General features: G+C 53.0%; 1 protein-coding gene and 1 non-coding gene across 8 annotated transcripts in view; one reads left to right on the top strand and one right to left on the bottom strand.

Annotated features, from left to right (window-relative positions):
* NRF1 (nuclear respiratory factor 1) overlaps positions 1-19,035 on the top strand; it is a 125,726-nt gene extending 106,691 nt beyond the window's left edge. For all 7 annotated transcript variants that reach the window (XM_004707811.3, XM_045288809.1, XM_045288808.1 and 4 more), the window contains one exon: positions 17,575-19,035. In XM_004707811.3, the coding sequence (XP_004707868.1) occupies positions 17,575-17,738 (164 nt within the window). In that variant the 3' untranslated portion in view covers positions 17,739-19,035. The remainder of the gene's footprint in view (positions 1-17,574) is intronic.
* Positions 19,036-25,244: 6,209 nt separating this feature from the next.
* On the bottom strand, positions 25,245-25,346 carry LOC115869238. The gene has a single exon (XR_004046060.1). It is a non-coding gene; the product is annotated as a U6 spliceosomal RNA (small nuclear RNA).
* Positions 25,347-25,913: the final 567 nt, after the last annotated feature.

Genomic DNA, 25,913 nt, shown 5'->3' with positions numbered 1-25,913 from the left:
ACTCATAGCAGCCCCACAGGACAAGGCAGAACTGCCCCTCTGCATCCCGAGACTCTAAGGGAGTAGAAAGCCCCGTCTTTCTCCTGCTGAGCGGCTGGTGGTTTTGAACCGCTGACCTTACAGTTGGCAGCACAATGCGAAACCCATAATGTCACCTAAAAATTAGGGGGTGGGGGGAGCAAAACAAGAAAAGACTGAAATCTCAGGCCCTCAGAAACGAGAGTGGGGTGGCCAATTCAGTGTCTGCCCCATCAAGCCTGCTTTCCAGCAGTTGCACCACCGTCAAGTGGGTTCTGAGGCTCAGTGCACAGAGCCAGCTACCCCATCTTTCTCCAGAGGCTGGTGGGCTCCCACCACTGACCTTTTGGTTAGCTTTAACTACTGCCGCAGGAGAGCTTTGGCCTGATCAGAGTTGCTAAAAAGTATCACCGTTTTCCTGAATGGCTTTTACATCCCTAGCGATGCCTCAAAGCGGAACACGATATTGGCTGGGTGTTTTGTTTTCTTACCTAGACCACCTGCCTGCGTACCCTGCCAGCTGCACCATGCGACCCTGCTTCATTGCCCCTCACCAACCCTGAGTAATTAGATCACTGTAGTTTAACCCTTCTCACCTGTTTGGGACAATGGATTCTCTCGTTAAGTTTTCCCTGGTATTAGTGACAAAATTTCCCCATTTGCTTTGTGCGTGTGATGTCTTTCTTTGTTAAACTGGAAGTGTGCTTGCCGTGTACGGGTATAAACCCTGTGTTGTGTGACACGTCGTTCTACTTACAAAGTGTTTTTCTCAGTTCTTTGTGGCTCTATTTTTTATTAGACTTTTTAAATATCTCAGATTTATTTTGCTCTATGCCATAAGAACAGCGGTTATGCGTTGTTGGGCTGCTAACTACAAAGTCTGGGTCAGAAGCCACTTCTCCTGAGCGAGAGGGAGGGGAAATGAGGAGCTGATACCAAGGACTCAACTGGAAGGCAAATGTTTTGAGAACGGTGAGGGCAACAAATGTACAAATGTGCTTGGCACAATGGATGGATGCATGGATTGTGATGAGTTGTACGAGCCCCCAATAAAATGATTTTTTTTAAGAAAAAGAAGGGGAAAAAAGAAATAATGATCAAAAGGAGGAAATGAATAAAACCATACATTTGAAATAAAGCATAAGTAAATTAATAAGTAAAATGGAAAAAAACCATGAGTTCCTGTCTTAGAACTCAGAGACAGTTCTACCCTGTCTGTAGTGCTGCCGTGAGTCTGTGCCCAAGGGAAGACTCCCTCTCCGATAACCCAGATGCTTGTTCCACCGTCTTCACTGGCCTGCGGGGAGTCGGCCCCAGCCGCTCCTGCTGGACGTAGCGCTGCTCTGGTGGGCCTAAGGCCCCTGCCCAACAGCCCCACCCTTGGTGCATGCACACAGGCACCCGAATGCACACGCTCACGGGGACACACACACACACACACACACACACACACACACACACACAAGCAAGCATGCACGCGGGCTCTCCTAGGGGGAGACCCAGGTCTGTTTGTGCAGTTGCAGGATTTACAGTGTCAGCCGTCAGCTGGCTGCAGACCCGCAGTCTTGTCTGTGTGCTGATACTTTGCAATTAGAGCACATGCCTGCCTGTTTTCACTAATGAGGAAGGACTTCCGTTAGAACCCAGGGCAGCCAGGGGGAAGCAGGTGGTGTTCAGAAGGAAGTGTACCAGTGAAGAGTTTCCTAAGCCTCTGGCCACCTCTGCCCAGGGCTCTTCACTTCTCCCCCCACTCCCATCCCCAGGAAGAGACCCTGAGGGCTGGGGCTGGGGAAGATGTGGGAGGGCCCTGGAGAATGGAAGTTTCTGCCAACCAGTTGACCAGTTAACTGCCTAATTTGCCCCGCCCCCACCCCGCTGAGGCTGTTGGGCTCAGCCTCCTTCTCCTCCCCTGATAGGGTCCCTTAGAGCGCTCCCAGAGAGCATCTTTCCCATGGTGAGAGGACAGCCTGGGAGCCAGCCACTGCATTCCACAGGCCATGAAGGGGCGGGGCCTCCTTAAAAATTAAAGCCAATGCACCCTTACTAGGAGCCCTAGTGATGGGTCGGTGGTTCGAAACCACCAGCCACTCTGTGGGAGAATGATTTCTGCTCTCATAAAGGCTTACAGCCTTGGAGCCCCACAGAGGGGTTCGACTGCCCTACAGGCTCCCTGTGAGTCAGGATCGATCCCACGGCAATGAGTCTGGGAGTTGGATTTTTTTTATTAAAGGCCTAAATGTGTCACAAAAACAACAGCCCCTCGACGGCCACCAATGAGCTGTCTCTGGCCTGCGTGCGACCATATCTAACAGGCCACTCCGTCCCACTGTCCTGGGAAACAGGTGTGCCCCTGATTGCTGTGCCATCCACTTCAGCTACCAAGTTAACTGAAAAACTCCCATAGGAAGCAAGAGCCTCCTCATTGCAAAGATGGCTTTATATTTTCACATTCTTATTTCAGTTTTACTTTATTTAAAACCTTAAGAAATATGTAGGTTTCCTAGATTTCCAAATTCTTAACTCTGCTAATTGGAATAACTTAAAAACTATCTCATTAGCAGGAATAGTGAGGGGAGAGGTGGGTAAAGACAGGCATACGAGGTTCAGATCATAGAGCAGGTCTTTTGGCTGGGGGCTCCCCTGAACAGGTGGGCTACACATTCCTATTCTGCAGGGTTTCCCAAGTAGGACTTCCGAAGGAAGTAGGGCCTGTGGTGGACTTGTAAAGGGGCAAGCCCGGGGGCTCGAAGGAAGCCTCCAGGTGTGTGTGGATTCCCTGTGAAAACCCGCTTGGTTTCTGTTATAAGTCCTTATGTTGATAAGTCCTTAATTGGGGCGTATGGGCTCTTGAGAAATTCTGTATAAAAGTATTTATATTTTTCTGGGAGGGATCCATACCTTGGATCAGCCATGCAAATAGATCACTCCTTCCCACCGGTCCCTACCCCACCCCCCCAAAAGTTAAGCCTCTCTGGCATAGAAAGGGAGGGGTGGCTAGGGTCACTGAGCTCCATAACTGAGTAAGAGGAGGGAAAGGCAGCTGGGAGGTCTTGAAGGAGCTGGATAATCTCCAGGGGGTGGGGGTCACCACTAACAAGCTCTGCCGTCTTGGGCAAGCAGGCAAACCAAGCGCCTCCCCAAGCCTTAGCTCTGAAACTAGCGTCATTGCGGGTCCTCAGATGATAGGATCATCCCAGTGCTGCCCTCCAGGAAGGAGGCCCGGGCACAGACGTTAGGCACTGGGCCATTCGCCCATGTTGGGGACCCACAAGGGCAGCTGCACCGTGAATCGACTTGATGGCAGTGAGTTTGGTTGTCTGGTGCTCCTGGGTGATAGGGCGGGACTCCTCCAGGGAGCATGGTAGGGTACGGGTGGGGCGGATAACTGCAGCGTCAGCAGTTCAAACCCACCAACCACTCCTCAGGAGGAAGGTGGGGCTTTCTACTCTCAGACTTAGTTTGGAAACCCACGGGGCAGTGCTCCCTGCCGCGTTCTGTAGGGCCGCTCTGAGCCAGAGTGGACTCAGTGGCAGTGAGAGGAGGAGACAGGATAGTCACAGTGCCATGCTCCTGGGTGACAGAGCCCTGCTGGCTGCTCAGCACTGCCTGGCACACAGCAGTGCTCACTGCAGGATCCGGGTCTTGGCCAGCCACCCGACAAGGAGGCCACGTTCTGCACAGTGCCCTGCTTTCCTGTCTGTAAGCTGGCCCAAGGTGCTTCCCATAGAAATGATGGGGTCACGCTCCAGAGACAATTGCTGTAGAAATGGGAAGGGATCGCAGGCCCGGGGTGTGGCCTCGTGGTTGGGAAGTGCTTGCATTTTGGAGCCTCCCTTCCTTGGGCCAGGGTGACTTTTGAGACCCTAAAATGACACAAGCCCCCTTTAAATTTCAGCAACTCTCTTCCTTTTACCTGCATATCTGAAAGGTGACCCTCCTTATGTCACCACCACCCCTTACCTAGTCCGTGCCCCTCTGTGCCAGTGCTTTCTCAGCAACGACCTGAAATGCCACTCCTCTCTCACGTGGCTCACTCGGCCTCTTTATGGCCTCGCCCCACCGCATACAGCGCACGTCCCTGAGAATTGGTGCATGGCCCCACAGATGGTGTTGAAGTGCGGTTCTGGTGTGCACAAACTCTCCTTTTGCTCCACTGTGTGAACTAACGTGGAAAGAGCAAGCATAGGACTGGACAGTGTGCTGTGCTCACGCCGAACTTTCAGGCGCCATCAAACATTACAGCTTTGAAAGAACTGTTGAAGTCGTCTGGTGCTGTTTGGACCGGTAGAGGGCTGGAAGCAGGCAGCCCCCAGTATCTGGGTTTTGTGTGAGATCTGAAGCCCAACATGCAAGCCTGTGGCCCACCCATATGGTGGCCGTGGGTGTCAGGCCACCCTCCTCCAAGGTCAAATGACCTTTTGACTGACCCTCTTGTTCCTCTGGACATTTTCAGGGAAGCCTACGTGCAACCATGTTTCAGTCCAAGTAGGCGGAGGCATTGCCTGTCCTTGGGTCTGTGGGGAAGCAGCTCAGTTGGGATGAAGTGTGCAGCCCGATGACCACGCGTGGCCAGAGGGATGGGCTCTCTGTTCCTGTCGTTGTTTCCACTAATGTCTCAGAGCCTCCTGTGGCCAGTGGAAAGGAAAGCCCAGAGAGAGGTCATGGCCCAGCGGGGCTTCCGCAAACACGCGCTGTCCCTTTGGCCCAGAGGAGGGCAGCACGGCGCTCCTGGGCTACGTCTCCTGGTGACCTTCCTGGTGACCTTCTCGCGGACAGGCGGGAGGCTTTGCTGAAAACACGGCCATGTGACTGCAGTAATCCGCAGCCAGGGAGCAGCTGGGCAGGAAGAGTCGGCCTGTTTTTCTGCTCCACCAAGTCTCTTTTGGGGCCCAGACCCCTGCCCGTCCACTGAGACCCCACCTGCCTTGCTGGCAGGTGCAGGAGTGGGTGTACTATGACCCCCAAGGACCCGCTGTCTAGAGCCTGGGGTGGTCCTGACGCTGGAAGGACCTGCTGGGTGGGCTCCAGGTCCCAGAGGAAAGATGGCTGCTGCTGAGAAATGAGTACAGAGTTCTAGAACACTCCAAGGCATGCAGGTCTCTGCCCCAGAGTACCCAGCCCTTTCCACGACACCGAGTGAGTGGAGGGACAGGGACAGCCAGGAAGTGACCCTTCCCTCCCAGAGTGCCCTTTTTCACCGTGACCTCATGCCTCATGTCCAAAATGCCCTCCACGGATAGCCAGGTGATACAGATGGTGACCCCTGGGTGGAGTGTGTGGTCAGCACCATTGAACTCTTCATATAGAAGCTGTGAGTGGATGGGTGTTTGGCGGTATGTAATGCCACCGAAGGTAAATAAGAAATATTTTCAAATGCCTTCCAGACGAGCGCTCAGGTACAAGTGGCTGTTGTTTTAAGTCCATAAGATACCCCACCCGGGGAGCTGTGTTGGCAACACTAGTTTTGAGGGTAGCAAAGAGTTGCAGCCTTCTCTGCTCAGTGTCCGGGCCAGACTAAGCGGGCGGGCGGCCACTGTGAGCTAGTGCTGCGCTTCTCAGAGGGAGGGGACTGATCCACACAGGCACGCCCTCCGCAGCTTCCACTGGGGCAGAAGTTGACAAATCTCCTGCTGAGAACCCAGGCTCTGGAAGTCTCCATCACACCTCTCAGACGAGACACGTTGGTGCAGACAGCACTTGGCTTGGTGCTCTAGAATCCCTAGGCTTGCCTCTCACTCGTCAGACACGGCCCAGAGCTGCAGGGTGGCCGGAGTAGGTCTCTTTGGGGCTTTCCAATGCCTCCTACCAAGATGCTGACCTTCCGAGTGTCACTGTCCTTGGTGGGCTTCAGCTCCCCTTCCTCCTTATAGATGAGTTGGAGGCAGGGAGGACACAGTCTGTGTGCATCTCTGCTGGTTGCTCTCATGGGAGCCACGTCCTTCCGATGGACCATTGAGACGAATTTTCCAATACAGGCCAAACGCCTCCAGAGGGCCTGCGGGAGTGGGCACAAGTTATCAAGCCAGGCTGGCCTTCCTTCTCCTCCTTGTTCTGAATGGGCCAGCACTTCTCAGTGTGGGCAGATGTGACCACCCACCGCCCCAGTCTGTGACCAGGGCAGGATCTGAGCCAGAGGCAGCCTGGCCAAAGGGCTCAGGGCAGCCATCCCAAGTTTCCGGAGCTCACTCTCCTCTGCTCAGGTCCTTAGAGCTTTCTGAGTCTCTCTGTCCAAAAGGTAGATCCTGCACTTGGCTAATCCTGCTCCTTTGAACCAAGGCAGAAACGTGCCTGGCATTGCAGTTGCCATTCTGTGACGGGCTTTGGTGGTAGTGGCTTTTCATGCCAAACCCAGAGCCCGGACAATGTAATTGGAGCCATTTCTGTTGACTGTGTGGATGGGAAAAGTCGGTTTTGACTAGCATGTAAAAGAGGGATTACAGGAACCTGAATATCAGAACAGGAAAACACAATGACAAGATGACGCTTTGGAGGTCCTTGTGGAAAGGGGGCTTTCCTCTCTGCCTCCAGGCTTCCATTAGGATTTTGAAGGCACAGCCGCCCAGCGCTGTTCCCTCTAATGGCTTACACCTCAGAGCACGGTGGTGTGGGGCCCTCCAGCTCTCAGGTTTCCTGGGTAAAAACGCAGGCAGGCACTTCCCAGCGCCCAGCTCGGTCATTTGCCTACTAAAAAGCAAATGTGCGGAACCCAGCGGCAGCAACCTGGCCGGGCCGCCATCTGAACAGGATAAACATGCTTCCTCTTTGTGCGACCTGCTCTCGGTCCTCTGCCAAGAGCCGGGCTATCAGATGGGAGTGGGCACAGGGAATGTCTGAGTGGCACCTGCTTCATTCAGCAGCTCTGCTTTTCCTGGAGCCTCCCCTGCACATCTGCTCCCGACAAAGCCTCCTCTCTCCTCCCGAGGTCCGGCCCAGCAGACAGGCCCAGCGGAGGCGCAAGGTGGTGTGCCTTTGTCAGCACAATTGCCTGTGACGTTGTAATTACCCAAATCTTCATGGCTCAAAAGGCCCCACTGTAGAGCTAGCACTTTGGGCTGAGAACCCTAGAAGAGGCCGAAGGAGGAAACCGAGACACCTTGAGGGAGACCGCAGAGAGCCCGCGCCATCAGATTGGCCACCGCCACCGCAGAGGCCGCCAGCCTCGCTGCAGTCACCTGGCCCTCCCTGCCAGCCCTCCTTGCTGCTGTGGCCCTGGGACAGCCTCCGTGCTTTCTTCTCCAAGTTTCTCCTCAGGGGCCTGGGGGGCAGGGGGTGAAAAATCAGTTGATAGGGAGGGAGTCAGTCGGGCAGCAGAGAAGAGAGCTGTGATGTAAATAGGGAGGGCCAGGAAAACGCGTTTTCGGTGAACGCAAAGCATCTGGTGTCAGGTTGGGTTTCCAGGCAGACAAAGGCGTTTCTCACAGAGCTGGTGGGCGCTACAGGTCTGAGAGGTGCCGTTGGCATACACGGAAGCCCTGGGAAGGGTGTGGAGCTGTGCTCTGGTGATTGAAGCTCAGTTGTCAACTCAAATAAGGCTTAAAAGTCTGTTTCTCAGTTGCACTTGCCCCATGCCACCCGCTCGATAGCTCCTGTGGTGGACTGGACTCGGCGTCCTCCCAGGAAGTTCTACTGGACAAGCACACTTTGTCTTTGGGAATGTCCCAAGCGCCTCAAGAAGCATTGGCATTCCCTTCAGCAGCACTGGAAAAGGGGAAAGGGAAATTGGCCTAAATATTTCCGGGGCTGGCTCCTTCCAGCCATGTGTTCTTTAACTCTTCCATCTTTTTCAGTTTTCCCTTCGGGAATCTTATACCTGCCCCTCCGCTTCAGCACACTGCATTGTGACCAGTGAGCAGGGCGATTTGCATCAGGGGGAGTATCCACGCTCACTGACCTGCTGCTCCCTGGCCAGCCTTCCCGGTCGGTCGCTGCTGTTCGACCAGAGCTCTTGTCCCTGGTCAACAAGAAGCCACGTCTCTCCGGGAAGACCTAGAATAATTTTTAAGTGGCCAGGGCCGGGCAAAGGTATCAGGTGTTGGTTCTGAGGAAGGAGACCGTCCTGCGTGGTCTGTGCGCCCCGGGTGAGAGGAGCACTTTATGCCGACGGGAAAAAGTCGCCAGCTAGGGTATTCTCTCGAGGTGAAGTTCATTTTATTAATTTTTAATTTCTTACAGAAACATTCGGTGGACATAAAATGGACTCCATGTACCCATCATTCGCTTCAACAGTTAGAAGACCAATCCTGGTCCGTCTCGCTCCTCCTAACTGCCTCCCCTGACCTCCCCCACGGCGGTGCGGTGGGGGCGGGGAGCAAGCAGTGTCTGGTTTTCTTTGTCCGTTTGCTGATTTTTTATTTCTAGACAGCATGTAATTTGATCCCTACGTCTTTCAATATGGATTTTTGCTTTTTACCTTGACAATGTCATTATCCTATTTGACAAAATTTAAGTCATTCCTTACTACCATATAATTTCCTCTCCATACTCAAATGTCCCTAAGTTGTCTGGGGGAAAAGAAAAAAAATCTCTGTGTATATGTTTGAATTGGGATCCAGTCAAATATGTTGTGTTTGATGAATATGTCCTGAACAGTTTTCCTCTTTTATTTAAACATCAGTTTCTCCTCCCCCTGGTTTACTTCTTTTTTGATTTGCTTATTTGTTATCATTCCCCAAGCCGTTTGTAATGATTGAAGAATCCAGGCATCAGCCCTGTGGATTTGACCAACTGCTTTCTGTGGGGGTTTTTTTGTTTTTTTTTAAATAAAATATGTTTGTGTGGAATGATCGTAACCACAGAAACGTTGCACCGAGTCCTGTATAGCCTTCATCTCACGCCCTCGTGCCACACTGAGCAGCAGCCGGGGCAGGTCTGCCGGCGCTGGGAGGACACCCCCGCCCCCCCATCGTTGGTGCTGCAGACACAGCAGCCTCAGAGGATGGAGTAGACCTGCCCCGCGGGCCTCCTAGGCTGGGGGGTCCCACAGCCGACCTCCTGGTTAGAGCTGAGCGCTTAACCACCGTGGCACCAGGGATCTTTGGTTCAGGACCCTTGACGTAAATGACAGGCTTTATTTGGGTTTCACCAGTGTTTCTCCGTTAACGTTCTTTTCCTGTCCCAGACCAGTCCATGCCAGGGTCCCGTGGCGAGCCCACTGATCCCGATAGTGTGGCAGAGAGCCCACCGCCTTGCAATGAGTAGTGTAGCCGGCAATTGATGTTTGTGTAGATGCCTCCTTTATTAAGGGCTACAAACTGTTAGTATTTCAAGTCTTGTTTTAAAACGTGTGTCCTCAGTGGTGGCGATAGATGTGCTGAGTGAGAGTCTGAGCTGTCCAGGGCCCACGGGGCCCTCTCTGGACCTGAGGGGTTGTGCACCACAAACCCGGGGACAGCTCCACAACTTTCGCCTGAGGGTCTCCTTCAAGCCTCTTGACTCTGCCTACCAACTTCTGGGATTTCTCTCCAATCTTCTGAAAACAAGCCAAGAATCTCTCTTAATTTGTCGCCCTCTTTCTGCTTACAAATACGCATTCGCTTTGCTTAGCCCATCCACTGCCCTCTGGCCCACTGTCCTGCGGCATGTAGACCTTGGAGACCTTGACCTCAGTAATTTCTTCTGAAAATGTACTGGGCACCTCTCTCAGTCACACCAGACGCTCTCTGGGGCCTTTCTCCTGCCAGCTTCATTTGAAATCCCGCACTGGTCAGTTGGCCCTGGCGCACACTTGCCCACTTCCCCATGGGAACCACAAGGCCCTGGTGTTGTGGAATTCTTGGGCTTCCCCATATCTGCAGTGGGAAATTGGAAGAGTCTCTCTCATACAGTTGACAATGAAGGTGAATTCTCTTCTAACTTTGAGTTGTAGATAGGAGACAGGAGCATGAGGGGTTTTCTGGAGGTCTGCAAAACCAGACAAAAGACACAGGGTCACACTCCCAAGCAGTGTGCGTCACTGCTCCAGGACTGATCCCGGGAAGAGGCTTTTCCAAGCGAGCTTGCTTACTGGGTGGGAGGGGGACACCTGGATGCAGAGAAGTGCCCCTGACACCGGGGCACCTGTGAGACCACTGTTGGCTTCGTGAGAATATTCCATCCTTGCCAGATGTAAGACATATTTTAATCCATAAATCCCTCTATTGCACCCAAAAGCTATGGACTTAGAAAACACGGAAAAGGAAGATTAAATGCCTCAGAGCAGCTAATATAACAGAAACTGAATCGCTGGGAGAGGCCTTCTCTCTCTCTCTCTCTCTCTCTCTCTCTCTCTCTCTCTCTCTCTCTCTCGCTCGCTCGCTCGCTGATGCACCACCACTACCATACACACACACCATCTCTCTCACCGTCAGGAAGGTCACTCACCTGTCCCTCCTGCCCACCTTCTCCTGCCCCGCACCTGTCCTCTTTCCAACTGCGCCTGCTTGTCATTCCCAGCCTTTCCAGCTGCCACCTGACCTTGGAACTCGAAGCGTTCTCTGATTTCCCTTTATTTTCACCCACTTCCTACTCCACACACTATGCCCGTTTGTCTCCAGGGAATAGTCGCTTTCCTTAGCTGGCAGCCACTGGCATACCTGTATTTCTAGGCCTGCAGATGGGATGAGGTTGTCTTCAGGGCCCATCCCGACCCTGCGGGCAGCCCTTGTGACTCCTCAGACACGCAGGAGATTCTCGACATCCGGCTCCTTACCTAAGCCCACACTTCCTGGGCCATACAGGGGCCCCGGGGACCGTTTTCTCCAGTCCTCGCCCGCTGTCGACAGGGCCGTCTCAGTACTTTTCTGTGGCTTATTTCGGAGGGAAATACTTGAGTTTTCCTCTGTGGGCAGGTTTCCGCCTCGCCCAGGTTCCGGCTCTCACAGGTTTTGCTGTGGTTGGCTTTTGTGTCCATAGTGTGGGGATTGCCAGCCCCTCCTTCGGGCCATCAGAAATGTCTCTCTTCCTCCAGCTGTTCTGTTTCTCTGGTCAGGTATTTGTGTCTCGCAGCCGTCAATATTTTCCTCCTATCTAGAGAGATTTCCACAGCCACCTTGAAGGTTGAGGACTGAGAGATCCGGTTACCGCAAACAACAATTCCCAAAGGCATCCAGATTCTGAGGGCGGCTGAAAGGCCCATTCTTTCTCAGGCCGTCTGTCCGCTCTATCTTGTCGGGAGCCGGGACAGAGGGGTGGGCAGTCTGGGCCTGGGTGACCTGAGCAGGCTGGCAGCTCATGCTATGCTCCGCGCAGCAAGGCATCCAAGGGATGACGTCATGTCATTCCGCCTCTGTCGTCCACTCTGCCTATTGATGGAGTGATTGCCTACAAAGTACCAGCTCGCCCGGCAGCCTCTGCATCTGTCTGAGGGGGCCGGTCCCACTGCTGCCCAGCCAAGGGGTGGTGCCACTCTGGGTCGAAGGGTGTGTGTGCAACTCTCTCTCTCCCTCTCTCAAGAAAGGAGGCCCTTGTCTCTGCTTCCTGAGAGCTTTTGTCTCACATTTGTAACTCCAGCCAGGTGTTCCCACACCACTTAGTTATCGCTAATAAGCAGCCAACTCTTGGTGTTCACCTACTATGTGCCTAGCTTCATCTGGTCTACACAGATAGTTCTAAAAGATGGGGAAACTAAGGCCCACACCCCAGGGTGCCCTCTTTTGGTGTGGGAACAAAGCGGCCTGTCTCACCCTCCCGCGAGAGGACCTTGGCGCAGAGGAGGCACCTTGGGCCTCTGCAGGGCGCGCTCCAGGCTGAAGGGAGCAGAGTCCCTTGGCTGGTGTGATGAGCGTGAGCTGCGTCAGGAAGCAGTGTGTGTGTGTGTGTGTGTGTGTGTGTGTGTGTCGGGCAGAAAGCTGCACTGAGGAACTTTTCTTCTATGACTGCATTCTTTGAGGGTCGCAGGGGCTGTCCTGTGAGAATTTTGATTGGAAAATTTATACCCAATTTATACCCATACATACCCAATCCCTGATAATGCCCTCCCCCCATTTTAAAAAATCATTTTAGTGGGGGCTTATAAAACTCATCACAATCCATACATATATCCATTGTGTCAGGCACATTTGTACATTTCTTGCCATCATCATTCTCAAAACATATTCTTTCTGTTTGAACCCTTGGTTCATTTTTCCCCTCCCTCCCCGCCCCCTCTCCCTCACGCACCTTTGATAATTTATAAATTATTATTATTTTGTCATTTTTTACACTGTCCGATGTCTCCCTTCACTCACTTTTCTGTTGTCCGTTCTCCAGGGAAGGGGTTATATGTAGATCCTTGTAATCGGTTCCCCTTTTCTCCCCCACCTTCCCCTTATGCTTCTGGTATCTCTACACTCATGATTGGCCCTGAGGGGTTCATCTGTCCTGGATTCCCTTGTTTCCAGCTCTGATCTGTACCAGTGTACATCCTCTGGTCTAGCTGGATTTGTAAAGTAGAATTGGGATCATGATGGGGGGTGGGTGGGAAGCATTCAAGAACTAGAGGAAAGTTGTATGTTTCATCGGTGCAACACTGCACCCTGACTGGCTCATCTCCTCCCGGCAACCTTTCTATTATGGGGATGTCCAATTGCCTACAGATGGGCTTTGGGCCTCCACTTGGCACTCCCCCTCATTTGCAATGCTATGATTTTTTTGTTCTTTGATGCTTGATACCTGATCCTAGTGACACCTCGTGATCACACAGGCTAATGTGCTTCTTCCATGTGGGTTTTGTTGTTTCTGAGCTAGATGGCCCCTTATCTTCAAGCCTTTAAGATTCCAGACCCTATATATTGTAATAGCTGGGCACTATCAGCTTTCTTCACCACATTCGCTTATGCACCCGCTTTGTCTTCAGTGGTCCTCTCTGGAAGGTGAACATCATGGAATGCCAGTTTAATAGAACAAAGTGTTCTTGCATTGAGGGAGTACTTGAGTAGAAGTCCAATGTCCATCTGCTACCTTAATGCTAAACCTATAAATATATGCACATAGATCTATTTCCCAATCATCATATATAAATATATTTACATATGTACATGGCTGTATTTAGACCTCTATAAATGCCCTTTTCCTCCTAGTTCCTTCCTCTATTTCCTTTTACTTTCCTCTTGTCCCACTGTCTTGTTCAGCCTTCATTGTGTTTCTGTAATTCCTGTCGGTTACATTGCCCTTGATCAAGCCCTACCAGGTCTCCTACACCCTCCTCGCCTTCGAGTTTAGATCACTTGTTATTCCCTTGTCCCGGGTTTGTTAACACCACTCCCTTTCCCGCCTCCCCGGTCTCACACCTTTAGACTTCTCTAAGTTACCAAAACTCAACGTTGCAAAGGAACTCTGTTTGAGTCGCTCCAGGGTGACAGAGCTGCTGCTTCAAGGCCATGTCAGTCGGAGCGGGCAGAATTCTTTGGAGAGTGCTGGAGAGCTGGGAGGACATGTGGCCGAGCAGGGGCTTCACGGTCTGGTGTGTGTGCGTAGTAGAGGCTTCTTTGGTTTAAGCACATAGATACAAATCCCATCACACTGCAGGCGCAGGAGAGAGTCCTTCCTTGCTGAGTGAGGTCAGCCCTAGAATACCTTGACTCTGTGATGATGGCCCACAATGTGTGACCCTGACCTTCCAGGCCCCTCTTAGTGGTGCCCATGTCCACCACAAAGCCTCCCTTGGTGCCACCGTTGGAGAAGGTCCATGGTAAGCCTTCAGGGCCCCATTTTGCCGAAAATAGAGCCAGGCCTACACGCTTGCAGCAGTGATGGCTTGTGTTAGATGCAAGGCTAGACTTGTAGGTGGGTGGCCTTACCAGTCACCCTTGTCAGGAAATCATGCTCTGAGGTATTTGTCTTGCGGATATATAGTGTGTTTGCCTACGTGAGCAGTGGCATGTCCTTTTTGGCATAAGAGCAAAGATTGGAAACCAAAACACACAAGAAACCAAACCCACCACCCTACTGTAAGAGGCAGTGCTGCGTCAGAGCGACCCAGTGTCAGGTCTCCAGACAGGCGCAGACCTCCTCATTTCCCTCCCACGGAACAGCTGGTGGGATCGAACAACCAATCTCGCACGTAGCAGCGTAACACTTAGCCAACATCGCCACCAGGCGCCTTCCTTCTAAAACTGGGAGCACTGGTGAGGGGAGTGTGTGCCCCTGCAGAGCAGGAAGCAGTATGCAGCCATTGGCAATGAGGTAGCTTTAGGGACTTAGGGACGGGTCGAAGAGCGGGGCTGGTGTGCGCAGTTGGAAGGGCAGGCACGCCTCAGGCACCTCTGCAAATGCAGGCCTCCCGGGGCAGGGCTTTACTTTCCCCACTCCCCATGCTGTATTCTTATTTTGTATTCTGTACCGGTTTGTAGAAATCAAGTTGGTGACAACTGACCAGGACGTTACAGATTCCCCTGGAAGCAGGGGTTGAGTTTCAGAGAGCCTGCCCTCTCCCCAAGGGGTCATTGCCCTGACGGAGGAGCCAGAGCCTCTTGGGAAAGCCCAGCAGGCCCATGGGTGCCTTTTGCCCTTTGGGCCCATGTCATAGCCCTTACAAGGAGCCTGATGGGACACGGGGCTGTGCACCCAAAACGCAGGCCTCCCCTTCCTGGGCCCTGCTGCTCTGGACGCTTCCTGGCCACCACATTAGGAATGGGTGCCCATTCATGAGTGGAAAGGCTCCCAGATCCCAGGCCCGGACACCGTGCCAACCCAGGGGGGTGGGATGGGGGTGTGGGGGGTGTTTGTGTGTGTGTGTGTGTGTGTGTGTGTGTAAACCACTTGTTCTCTGTGTCGTTTATCTTTTTTAAAAGTACTCTTTCATCTGTTTACCCTGAATCAAAGAAAAAGAGGAGGGTGGAGTTACTGAACTGAGCGGCCCCGAGGTTTTGATAGCGCTGAAATAGGGAAGCAGTGGGGTATTTCGCCGTGTCCTTTCAGGAGGCTGAAGACCAGAGAGGACAGCAGTCCCGCCGACCGATCCGATCCGTGTGTGTTCGACAACCTCGGTGGGTCTGGGAGGACGTGGGGAGGTCCTGTCGAATGCCTCTAGGCTTGGCTGGACTTCTCTGGAAAGCTAGAGGGACACCACGCTGATGAAGTGGAGGGGTAGGGCTTCCTGTTGCTCAGTCGACCGACCTGACCCAGAGTACAAATATGGATTAGCATGCGTCTTCTAGATCAGGGCTAATCAGGGCAGGCTGAGCAGATGTAGCGCAGCCCGACCCACTGCCTGCCCGCAGCGTTCAATGACCCTTTCCAAGGGCGGCCTGCTCCCCCTAGGACAGAGGGACTTCCAGGCCCTCCCCCACCCTGCCACGGACACAGAGGCTGCTGGGTCACAGCCACTGAGCCGATTTCCTCTAATCCGAGCCAGAGCCTGTGTGTGGGAGGGAGAGAGGAGGATGCTGAAATCCCCACGCTGGGAGGGCAGAGCCGGTTTTTTTGAGGTGGAGGTAACCGCCCTTGCGACTCATGGCGCTGTGGTCCCGGGGTCTTTGAGGTTCTGAAGTGACCCCTGTGAGGGGGACTCCACACAGCTGAACGGACACCGTACTGTCACCAGCTCTTCACCCCGAGACAGCCGTGTGTGGGTGCGTTTCCCGGCGGAGGGCAGGCTCTGTTGTTCCCCAGCCTGCATCCTCAGAGGGACACTTCTGCAAACCTCAGCAGGGAGGTTGCATCCCTGGCTCTCGAGAAGGTTAGGGGCTCAATGATGGCCACGCAGCCGCTCCCTGAAGGAGACCACCACACAAACCGTGATGTTGCATCGGGTCCGGGAGCCCTGGGCTGACTGTGAGGGAGGATGGACCAGGAGCCCACTGGGAACATAGGTGTCTGGGCAGCTTTCCCTGGCTGAGGGCCATGAATGGGCTCGGACCACGAGACCTGGCTGAACAGCAGGAGCTTCCTGGGATGACCGACTGCCTGGGGCCTGCGCCTTCTGTACGTTGAAGGAGAGTGGGAAGATTCGTTTGTTTTTTCACAAGGGGGCTTTTTAAAAATCATGGGAAAACTCCATTATCTTGTAATTCCATTTTTCCACAAGCTTTTTGAAGCCCTTCATACGTTCAAAGGTCGTTCTGAGTATAGCCACGTCAGCCAATGTAATCGCTTTGGTATCTGAGCCTTTCTCCATTTCATCCTGAGCACGTCTTCCATAACACTAACAGCGTTCTAACAGCAGCGCTGCGCCTGCGCCCCGGCGCAGGGAACCCACGCACATCATCACGGGCCAGAGTGGATTCCAGCCCAGCGGCTAGCGTGTCCTCATGAGACCGGCCTTCGGCCACCAGCACGTGGGGGTCATTCGAGGGTTACCCGGGTGCCTTGGGTTTGCCTGGGTCCTCGCCTGACGTGGCCTGTTATGACCAGGAGAAGACCGCAGCAGAGATGGTGGCACACTGTGGGGTGCCTGTAGTCCCCGGCCAGGCTCGGGGGCCAAGCCGCATGCACACCAGTGAGGCCCATGCCCTTGGAACTGTGTTAGTGCCCACGTGAGACAGACCTCATACCATAGAGGCCCTAGAGAGCCGAGCCTGGCCCTAAAGGAGCCCTGGGCCACGTGGGGAGGCCTGTATAGATGCCTGGACTGGCCCAAGCCAGGTGGCAGAGTTCGTCCAGTGCCTGTGGAATATCCCCAGGGCATCCAAAGGAAGCCATCCTGGGTATTGACAAGACTGGTGAGGGACAGGCTTCAAAGAGGAAGGACAACTGAACTGGGGCTTATGGCGGGAGGAGTTGGGTAAAGGAATTCCAGGTACTGGACAACTTGAACAAAGACCCAGGGAAAGTTATGGGGCTACTATGTGGGGAGGGGAGCGCCAAGAGTAGGCCAGGGGGCTGCTCAGTGCACCACCTGAGGGGCGTCACACAAGGCCTCTTCCCGGCCCTCTGGGCACCGGCCCGGCTCCTACCCTGCCGGTGCAGCCGCCCAGCCTGTGTTGGCATTCCTCATTTGCACCCCCACCCCCATCCTAAACTGCAGTTTTCCTTCCATGGAGAAGACGGGGTCGGTGGGTCTTGCTGGGTGTGTTTGGGAAGCAACCGTGTGAAGTGACCCGTTCCCCTCCCTGGGAGGCCGGCCCTGGGCCAGGACCTCAAGCCTCTCCCGGCCGGTGATCACCATGGTGGGGAGAGCTGTGTTTTTAAACGGAACACTCTAAGACTCAGGCCACCATGACCTCTTGTGTCGAGCAGCCTCTGAAGAGGGTCTGGCTGGAGCTCGGCCCGCGTGAGACGGGAGTGAGGGAGGGGACAGGCCTCGCTCAGGCAGAGAGAGAGAGAGAGACTTGAGCATCATCAGGGGGGTCGGAGAGGGCAGTTTGCCAAAATCTCAGAGGGTTTGTGGGGGCCAAGCAGTAGGCTTGGGTGGGGAGGAAATCACCCCAGTGGGCCTGTACTCCCTCAAGTTGAGGCAGGCAGGGCCGTCTCTTGGCAAACGGGCCGCCCTGCCCTCAGGGATCGTTCACAGTTTCTCCAGACCTTTCAATGCCCTGTGAGGACTGAGTGGAGCCAGGTTGGTGGGTTGGGCGGGCCAGGGGCTGGCAGAGTGGCCCAGGGGTGGGGCTGGAGGTCTAGACCCTGAGCACAGCGCCCCAACGTCTCCATTTGTCTCCCCAGGATTGGTTCAGATCCCCGTGAGCATGTACCAGACCGTGGTGACCAGCCTCGCCCAGGGCAACGGGCCTGTGCAGGTGGCCATGGCCCCTGTGACCACCAGGATCTCGGACAGCGCAGTCACCATGGACGGCCAGGCCGTGGAGGTGGTGACGCTGGAACAGTGACGGGCCCTTTCTAGCCAACTTCAGATTTTATACGCGTTTGCAGAGGTGCAATCAAATGGAATGGAGTCTCTCGACTTCGGAAGAGAAGTTTTGTTAACCTTTTTTTAAAAAGGAAGAAAGACACCGGATTTGGGGATTGCGTTTTTGTAAGCACCGCTCTTCGTTGTCTGGGATCGGTGGAGTCAGAGGCTGCGTTCCGATTCCACTGTCCTGAAAAAGCCAAATTGTGGCCGGACTTCTTTATGCGGGAACGTGTGTGTATGTGTGTGTGTGTGTGTACTCGTGTATGTGTGAGTGTGGGTGTGAGTATATGTATATGTGTACATATGGACATACACATGTACATATATATATAAATCTATCTATATGAGACCCGCATGGAATCCTCTGTGTGAAGTCAAGGTGAGCTCTGAGGAGAGGTCACCCCGTTTAGTGGGTGCCAGGGTACGTGGCCAGACGGGCACCAGTTGTAGTGCACCCCAGGGCCGTGCATTCAGCCGCTGACACGCTCAGGCCGAGGGGACCGTGCCCTGCTCCACAGCTGCCTCCAGGGACTGCCCAGAGCGCTCCCCGCTGGGCTCCCCGAGGACCCCGGGGGGCCACGCGGTCTGGCAGCTCCAACGCTCCTTGGGCTGGCCCGGGTGCTGACCTTGTCCTTGAAGGCCCCCCGGCAGGGACCAGAGGGTGTTCTTCAGCCTCCCTTCCCTTCCCGTCCCCAGGAAACCACCTTGGTCTCATGACTGGACACGTCGCTCCGGTTTGGGGGGCCAGTCCTGGAATGGTCGTGTGAGTGAGCTGACAGTGACAGAAGTACTACGGGGGTTGAGTGGCGCGTGAGTGTGCCTGTGGGTGCATGAGTGTGCGTGTGGGTGCGTGGGGAGGGGGGAGCGTGGGGAGGGCCCGAAGGAGGGCAAGAGGCACCACAGAGACCAGGACACGCACAGGAGCAGGCTTGTCCTTTCCTGGAACTTCCTGGAACTGCGGGTTTTGTTGGGAGAGACCGGGACTGCCGTGTCCCCGCGCCCCAGAGTCGGCCCGCTTCAGGAGAGACTGCGGATTGGGGGTGTATCTCCAGGTCTGTCGGGGGACCCCACCCTGTGGCTTCCCCCTCAGCAGTTGTCTGTGGACTGGGTGGGCTGCCGAGACCCAGCCCTGCGTTGCCTGGCTTCTCGACAGGCCAAAGTTGAGGTCCGTGTGCGCGGGGGACCTCCCTCCCGACCCCCGCATGTGTGATAGTGTATTTAATGTGTTGTTGTTTTTTTAATGCGACATTAAAACATTCTCCATGTCTTGCTCAGCCTTTGAGAAAGTTTCAGATTCTTGTATTTGCTTGTTTTCTATAAAACTAGCCAATGTTCTTTCTATGGGCTTTTTTGCCCCTGCATGAAAGTGGATGGGGGAATTTACAAGTCCACAGTCTCATGTCTGCGGCTGTTATTTCCGAAGTTGTTTCTAATCATCGCGAAGCTGCCACGCTTTCACCATGCTCGGTCCTTCGAGGCGACGTTGCCTCTTCCTTGTCGACACACTGCGCTGCACTCAGCACAGAGCCGCACATGTGGGGCTCTCTCTAGGCGCAAAGCTCTCGGGGTGGCTTTCTTCACTGCTCAGCCTGATCCGTTTTCCACCAGCGTTGAGCGCACACGGCGGCCAGAGAGAGCCTCCTGCCTGCCCTGCCCCAGAGCAGCTCCCCGAGCTACAGGCTGGTTCCGATGGAAGGTGAGTGAGCCCCTTCCCTCCTCCCGTTTCTTGATTCATGTATTAGATGACTGCCCTTTCCTCTCAGTGTCTTCGTAAATCCAGCAGTTGGTTTGAAGAGCTCGACCATCACTTGAACGCTCGGGAATGAGCGTCTGGAGTCACGTGAGGTCACTTGCAGCCTCCTGCTCACAGCAAAGTAAGGTGCACAGAAAATGGGGCCGCCTGTGATGACGTTCTGGAAACATCTCCTGCCCCCCATGCTTACATGTCTTGGCCTAGGATGCCGCCCTCCTTGCCACCTGCGCCCCTGACTGACTTTGTGGGAAGACAGCAAATATGTGTACACACACACACACACACACACACACACACCAGCAGTGTCTCACGTTTCACACTGGTCCTGCTGCTCATAACAGAGGACAATGAGATTTGCCTGTCATCTCACTGGTCAGGTGTCTGTCCGATTTTAGGGCGCAATATGAAAATTTCCAATCAGATGATCAGCTAGCGGCCAGCCATCAAAAATAAAACAGTCTAAGTACCTTTGGCCACATTTCGCTAATGAACTTTGAAATACCGCTATGATGTGTGTGTTCCTTTATTTGTTACTGTTGGTCCCGACTCAGAGCATCACTGTGTAGAACGGAACCCAACTCCACAGGTCCTGAACCAACTGGGGCAGGTCTGCCCTGATGGTCACCCAGTGGAAGTTCAGGAAAGCCACCGTGTGCCAGGTGGGTGCAGCAGGGACCCTGTCCATGAGGGCCAGGAGTAGAGGAGGCAACAGCGTGACCCAGGGCCATCTGGAGGGGGCACCTGGAAGAGCGAGTCTTACCTAGCTCGCCGTTTCCCTGTGGGCTCTCTGGAGTAAGCAGCTTGCCAATCCTCGTCTGCAGCAACTGTTAGTTGTACAACCGAGAAGATCATTACATGGAGTCTTTGTGAATGGACAGATGGGAACTTAGAGGAAGAAGCAGGAGGGGACCCTCCTCGGGCAGAGAAGCTCAGGTCCTGTGCTCCGTGGGCCCCGCAAAACCTGCACCTCCCCTCTGCTCTCTCCTCACATCTGCAGGCTGCTCCTCCTCACTCTTCCCAGTGCCTCAGCTAGTGAACTCCAACCAGCCTACAGGGAGCCCTGCCGTGGGGAAAAGGCTACATGGAGTGGGGCAGACAGCCCACGGGGCCCCTCAGGACATCAGCCGAGGCTGGCCTGCGGTCCTCAGCACAGCTGGTGTTCAGGTGCCAACGTCGACCAGCAGCACAGTCTCGCCTGGCCGTGGCTGTGTGCTCAGCAGGTCACTCAGGATGGTGGAAGTGCGCTAGGGTGGGGAGAGGGGCTGAAGGCATGGCCCTGAGAGGGCAGCAGAAACATCCTTGTCTCCACCTGCCAACTGCTCCCAGTGCTTCTGAGGCTGGAGGCGCGGCCCCAGCTCACTCGGAACTTGAGTTTCTCCCTCCTGAAAATCACCGGCAAGTCAACAAACATCTGTCCATCACCGGAAGCCTTGAGTGTTTCTCAGCAAATGGAGGAGAGGAGGCAGGGGTGGGGCGGTGAAGGGAGGGATAATATGCCCCACAGAATAGGCACCAGGGTCTCTTGGGAATCTGGGACTGACCCAGAGCCACTGTAGGGGACAGGGATAGGCCTGGTCCTGAACCCTGCCTTAGCTCTGCTAGCAAGAACGATGGCTTCGCCACAGGTAGAGGATATACCAGCAACACTTCTATACCACTTGTCTGCCAGTCTGTCATACTGTGGTGGCTTGTGTGTTGTTAGGATGCTGGAAGCGATGTCACTGGTATTTTAAAGGCCAGCAGGGTCACCCAAAGTGAACAGGTTTCAGGTGCCCTTCTAGAGGAAGAACAGAAGAAAAAATATAGTCTGTCCACTTCTGAGGATTCAGTCCCTGCAAGCCTTATGGATTGCACTGAAGCCTCGTCAGAGACTGAAAACCTAACGAACAGAAACAACACTGGCAGAGGCACTCGGCACGCGACAGGACGGACTGCCTTCTCAAAGTGGAGTCAGCACAGCGATGTGCACAGAGCCGCGCCCGCAGGCGTTAAACCTCCGGACCTTCTCTGCTGATGGGCACGGTTCAAACTGAGAAGAAACAGCTGCCAACATCCATTAATAATTGGAACCTAGAATGGACAGAGTTTGAATCTAGAAAAATTGGAAGGTGTCAGAAATTAAATGGAATGCATAAAGATCAATATTCTAGGCTTAGTGAGCTGAAACCGATTGGTGTCGGCTATTTTGAATCAGAAAGTCGTCTGGTTTACTGTGCTGAGAATGACAAATTCAAAGAGGAATTACTTTACATTCATCACCAACAAGGGCATTTCAAGACAGATTTTGAAGTTCAATGTGAGAGGATAATATCGATCCGAATACAAGTAACTAGAATCAATACAACTATTATTCAACTTTGTACACCAACCACTAAAACCACTAGAAATTGAAGAGTTCTACCAGCATCTTCAGTTCAAAATTGATCAAACGTGATCAAGATGCGTTGACGATTACTGGGAATTGGAATGCAAAGGAAAGAGCAGTATTTGGAAATTACGGCTTGGGTGATCGACATGAAGCTGGAGATGACATGATACACTTTTGCAAAACGAACAACTTCTTTATAGCAAATGCCCTTTCCAACAATATAAATAACAACAATACACATAGACTTCTCTGGATGGGATAAACAGAAAGCAAATTGATGACGTCTTTGAGAATAAACTATCGAGAAGCAGCTCAGTATCAGAAGCAGCGGCTGAAACCAGGCCAGGGGCTGCCTGGAGCAGACCGTCAATTGCTCATATGCAAGTTGAGGTTGAAGCTGAAGAAAATGAATAGAAGTCCATGAGAGCCAAAATAAGGTAAAAAAGACAGGGAAGAAACCCTTATCACCTGATCTCCCTTTTGCTGCACTCTGTGCTTGATCTGTTTTTTTAATTCGTTTTATATCTTCTGGGTTTGGGTTTGGGTTTTCACTGTGGGGTTTGTCTGTGTTGTGTTTTGTGGTTGGTAGCCTTTTTAACTGTTGTGTGTTTTTCTGTTTTTCAGTTTGTGAGCCCCAGCACAGGTGAGTCTACAGAGGCAATAACTAGAATAAGGGTTCCTGGTTGGGCAGGGGGGTGGGGGTAAGGGGGGGCTGATATCAAGGAGTTTAAGAAGGAAGAAAATGTTTTGAAGCTGTGGTAGTGATTATTCAACATGACTTGATATAATTGAACTATAGGTGTCTGGATGATGTCTGGATTAGCTCCTAATAAAATGGATTTGGGGGTCGTGGGGGGTCAAAGTGGATTCAGGAGAGACTGAAAGTTGCTCTTAATCGTAGAGTAGCTAAGGCAAATCGGAAAAAAGTGATGTCAAAGAGCTAAACAGAAATTGCCAAAGGGAAGCTTAAGAAGACAGAGTCAAATATTATAATGGAGTGTGCAAAGTCCTAGTGTTAGAAAATCAAAAAGGACGAACACAGTGGATCTTAAACGAAAGAACTAAAAATGTAAAAATAAAAAACAATCCTCAAGTTGCAATATTGAAAGATACTGTGGGCAAAATACTGAATGATGCCGGAAACATCCAGAGCAGAGGGGAGAACACAGAGTCAGTGTCGGCATCCCACCATCTCCAGAGGTAGCATGTGAGCAAGATGCTGCGGCGGGGGCCATGAAGGAAGGGGCCAACCAGTGGCACTGAAGAGGTTGAAGATGCGCTGAAAGCATGGTCCACAAACAGGGTTCCAGGCACCGATGGATAGATACCAACGGAAACGTCCCGGCAGGTTGATGAAGTCCAGAAGCACTCGTCTGCACCCATCCTAAAGCAAGGTGACCTGACGGGATGCTCAAGTCACAGAACAGTTTCCTTAATACCACATGCAGGTAAAATTCTACTGATGATCAACTACATTGACAGGGAGTTGCCACAGGTTCAGGCCGAATTCAGAAGAGGACGTGGAACAAGGGCTGTCATTGCTGACGTCAGATGGAGCCTAGCTGAGAGCAGAGGCCAGAAAGAGGCATTTGACTGTGTGACTCATAACCAGCTAAGTAGCCTAGAGAAGAGTGGGAACCCCAGGACATTAGTGTGCTCATGTGGAACTTGTACGTGGACCAAGAGGCACTTGTGCACACAGAGGAAGGGAATATGTCATGGTTTAACATCAGGAAAGGTGTGCAGCAGGGTTGTATCCTCATACTTATTTAATTCCACAAGAGAGATTTGAAGGTAGGGCCATTCATGTAGTGGGGTTCTTGAATCCCAAGGGAGGTAGTGGGTCAGTGTGGCTCCCGTTCTACCACAAGGAAATGGACAGTGGAGGCTGGGGCTCCGGTCGGCAGAGCTTGGCTACTTCCTATAGGAGCCTATAGCCACGGGCCTCACTTTCCCCAGCCTGGGTGGGATGGAGCTAGGCGCACTCACCACTTTCAAGGAATGATGGACAAATCCTGGACTCTGAGCTGCAATCACCTGGGTGGGGCCTGAGCAGCAGTGAGGGGTGCCATTTCCTGAGAGCAGAGACCCCCTACCCATCCAAAGCACAGGCACTGACCAGCAACCCCTACCCCCACCCCATTCAGCCCAGCCGAGTTCCCGCATCCTCCTTGGCCCACTCAGTGATGGCCCTGTGCTCCAAGGTACCAACCTGGCGGTGGCTGCTATTGCTACTGCCCTTTCCACTGGACACGCTTAGAGACAGGAGAGGGGCTGGTGTCCACTCCTCTAGGGGTCATCTCAGCAGGCCCCACCCAAGCTTGTGCAGCTGTGTTTAATAACGCACCCCTTCCCAGTTGGTGAAGTAGTGGTTACGGCTGGACTGCAAAAGCCAAAGGCCGGCAGTGTGAAACTACCAGCCAGCTCCACGGGAGACAGACTTGGGACATTGCGCGGCCTCAAATGACCGTCTTGGACACGCAAAGAGGGACAGTTCTAGCCTGTCCTACAGGGTTGCTATGAGTCGGCATCTAGTTTGGTCTGGGCAAAGCCTAAATGGGTAACAGAATGTTTTCATGGTAGTCATAAAGAGCCCCGGTGGTGTAGTGGGCTAGCCATTAGCCTGCTAACCACAAGGTCAGTAGCTTGAACCCACCAATGGCTCCTCGGGAGAAAGACAGGACTTTCTACCCTCCTACAGATTGAGTCTCGGAAACCCACAGCTGCATTCTACCCCGGCCTCCAGCATCACTAGGAGTGGAAACTGACTCATGGCAGTGGGTTTGGGTAGCAAATCTTCAACCGCTTGCCCCCGGCCCCCCTCCCCATCACCAACGGCCTCAAGGTCGATTGGTTGGTTTTTCCGGCAGCTTTATTGAGCTCTCATTTACATCACGTTCACCTCTTACCATGTACAGAGTCGTGCAAGCATCAGCATCATGTAATTTTACAACATTTTCATCTTCCCCAAATCGTGCAAGCATCAGCATCATGTAATTTTACAACATTTTCATCTTCCCAAAATGAAAGGCCCGCTTTTACCATCTTCCCCCAAACAATCTGCAGCAGGCGATACATATACAAAGTGATTACAGTGAGAGATGAGCCTAGGATTAGGTCAAGACCAAGTTGAAGGTCGCTTGTTCCTTCGCCCACCATGGAGCCGGTGCTGCCGGTGCCGCCTGTGGAGCTCTGGTCTCGGGGACATGCCCTGGGTCAAGAAGGGAAGGAGGCACATATTACTCGGAAGAAACTTGGAACTCATTTAATTTTTTTTTAATTTCAGGGAAACTTCAAATTATTCTCAGCATCTTCCATAATAAGAATATTTTTGTAGCCAAAAGAAGTATTACTTTTTTTTTTTTAATATGGAACGCTTCACGAATTTGCATGTCATCCTTGTGCAGGGACCATGCTAATCTTCTCTGTATCTTTCCAATTTTAGTATGTGCCGAAGCGAGCACAAGAAGTATTACTTTAAAACACTTAAAATTGGGGGGAGGAAGGGGGAACCGATCACAATGATCTACATGTAACCCCCTCCTAGGGGGACGGACAACAGAAAAGTGGGTAAAGAGAGACGTTAGGCAGTGTAAGACATGAAAAAATAATAATTTATAAGCTATCAAGGGTTCATGGGGGAGGGACGGGGGTCTGCTCTGTCCCAGCCCGAATTGACCTGATAGCCGGGAGATCTTGAGGAGTTGTGCGATGAAACAAGGCCAGGGTGACCGAGACGTGGCACGGAGACACGGAGTGAGCAAACCCTGCAGGAAGAATGGCGTCCGTCGCACCAGCCGCGTGTTCCTGCACAGCACGGTGAGGAGAGGCAGGCCTGTGCCCAGAAGGCCACGCAGGGTTGGGGAGGTTCCAGTAGAGCCTCCAGCCTAAGGTGGACTAGGAAGAAGCCTGATGATCTACTTCTAAAAGAAACTTCTGGATCGTGACAGAACACCGCCTGACGCTCTTGCTGGGGTCACCTCCCGAGCAGGAAGCACTTGCTAGGGATAGATAGTATGTTTGGAAAAGTA

This window comes from Echinops telfairi, unplaced genomic scaffold, assembly GCF_000313985.2.
Source record: "Echinops telfairi isolate 266 unplaced genomic scaffold, ASM31398v2 ScPeMD7_23;HRSCAF=83, whole genome shotgun sequence".
Classification (NCBI taxonomy): Eukaryota; Metazoa; Chordata; class Mammalia; order Afrosoricida; family Tenrecidae; genus Echinops; species Echinops telfairi.
The sequence above is the reverse complement of the archived record's forward strand: the minus strand, read 5'-3'. Positions and strand labels throughout refer to the sequence as shown.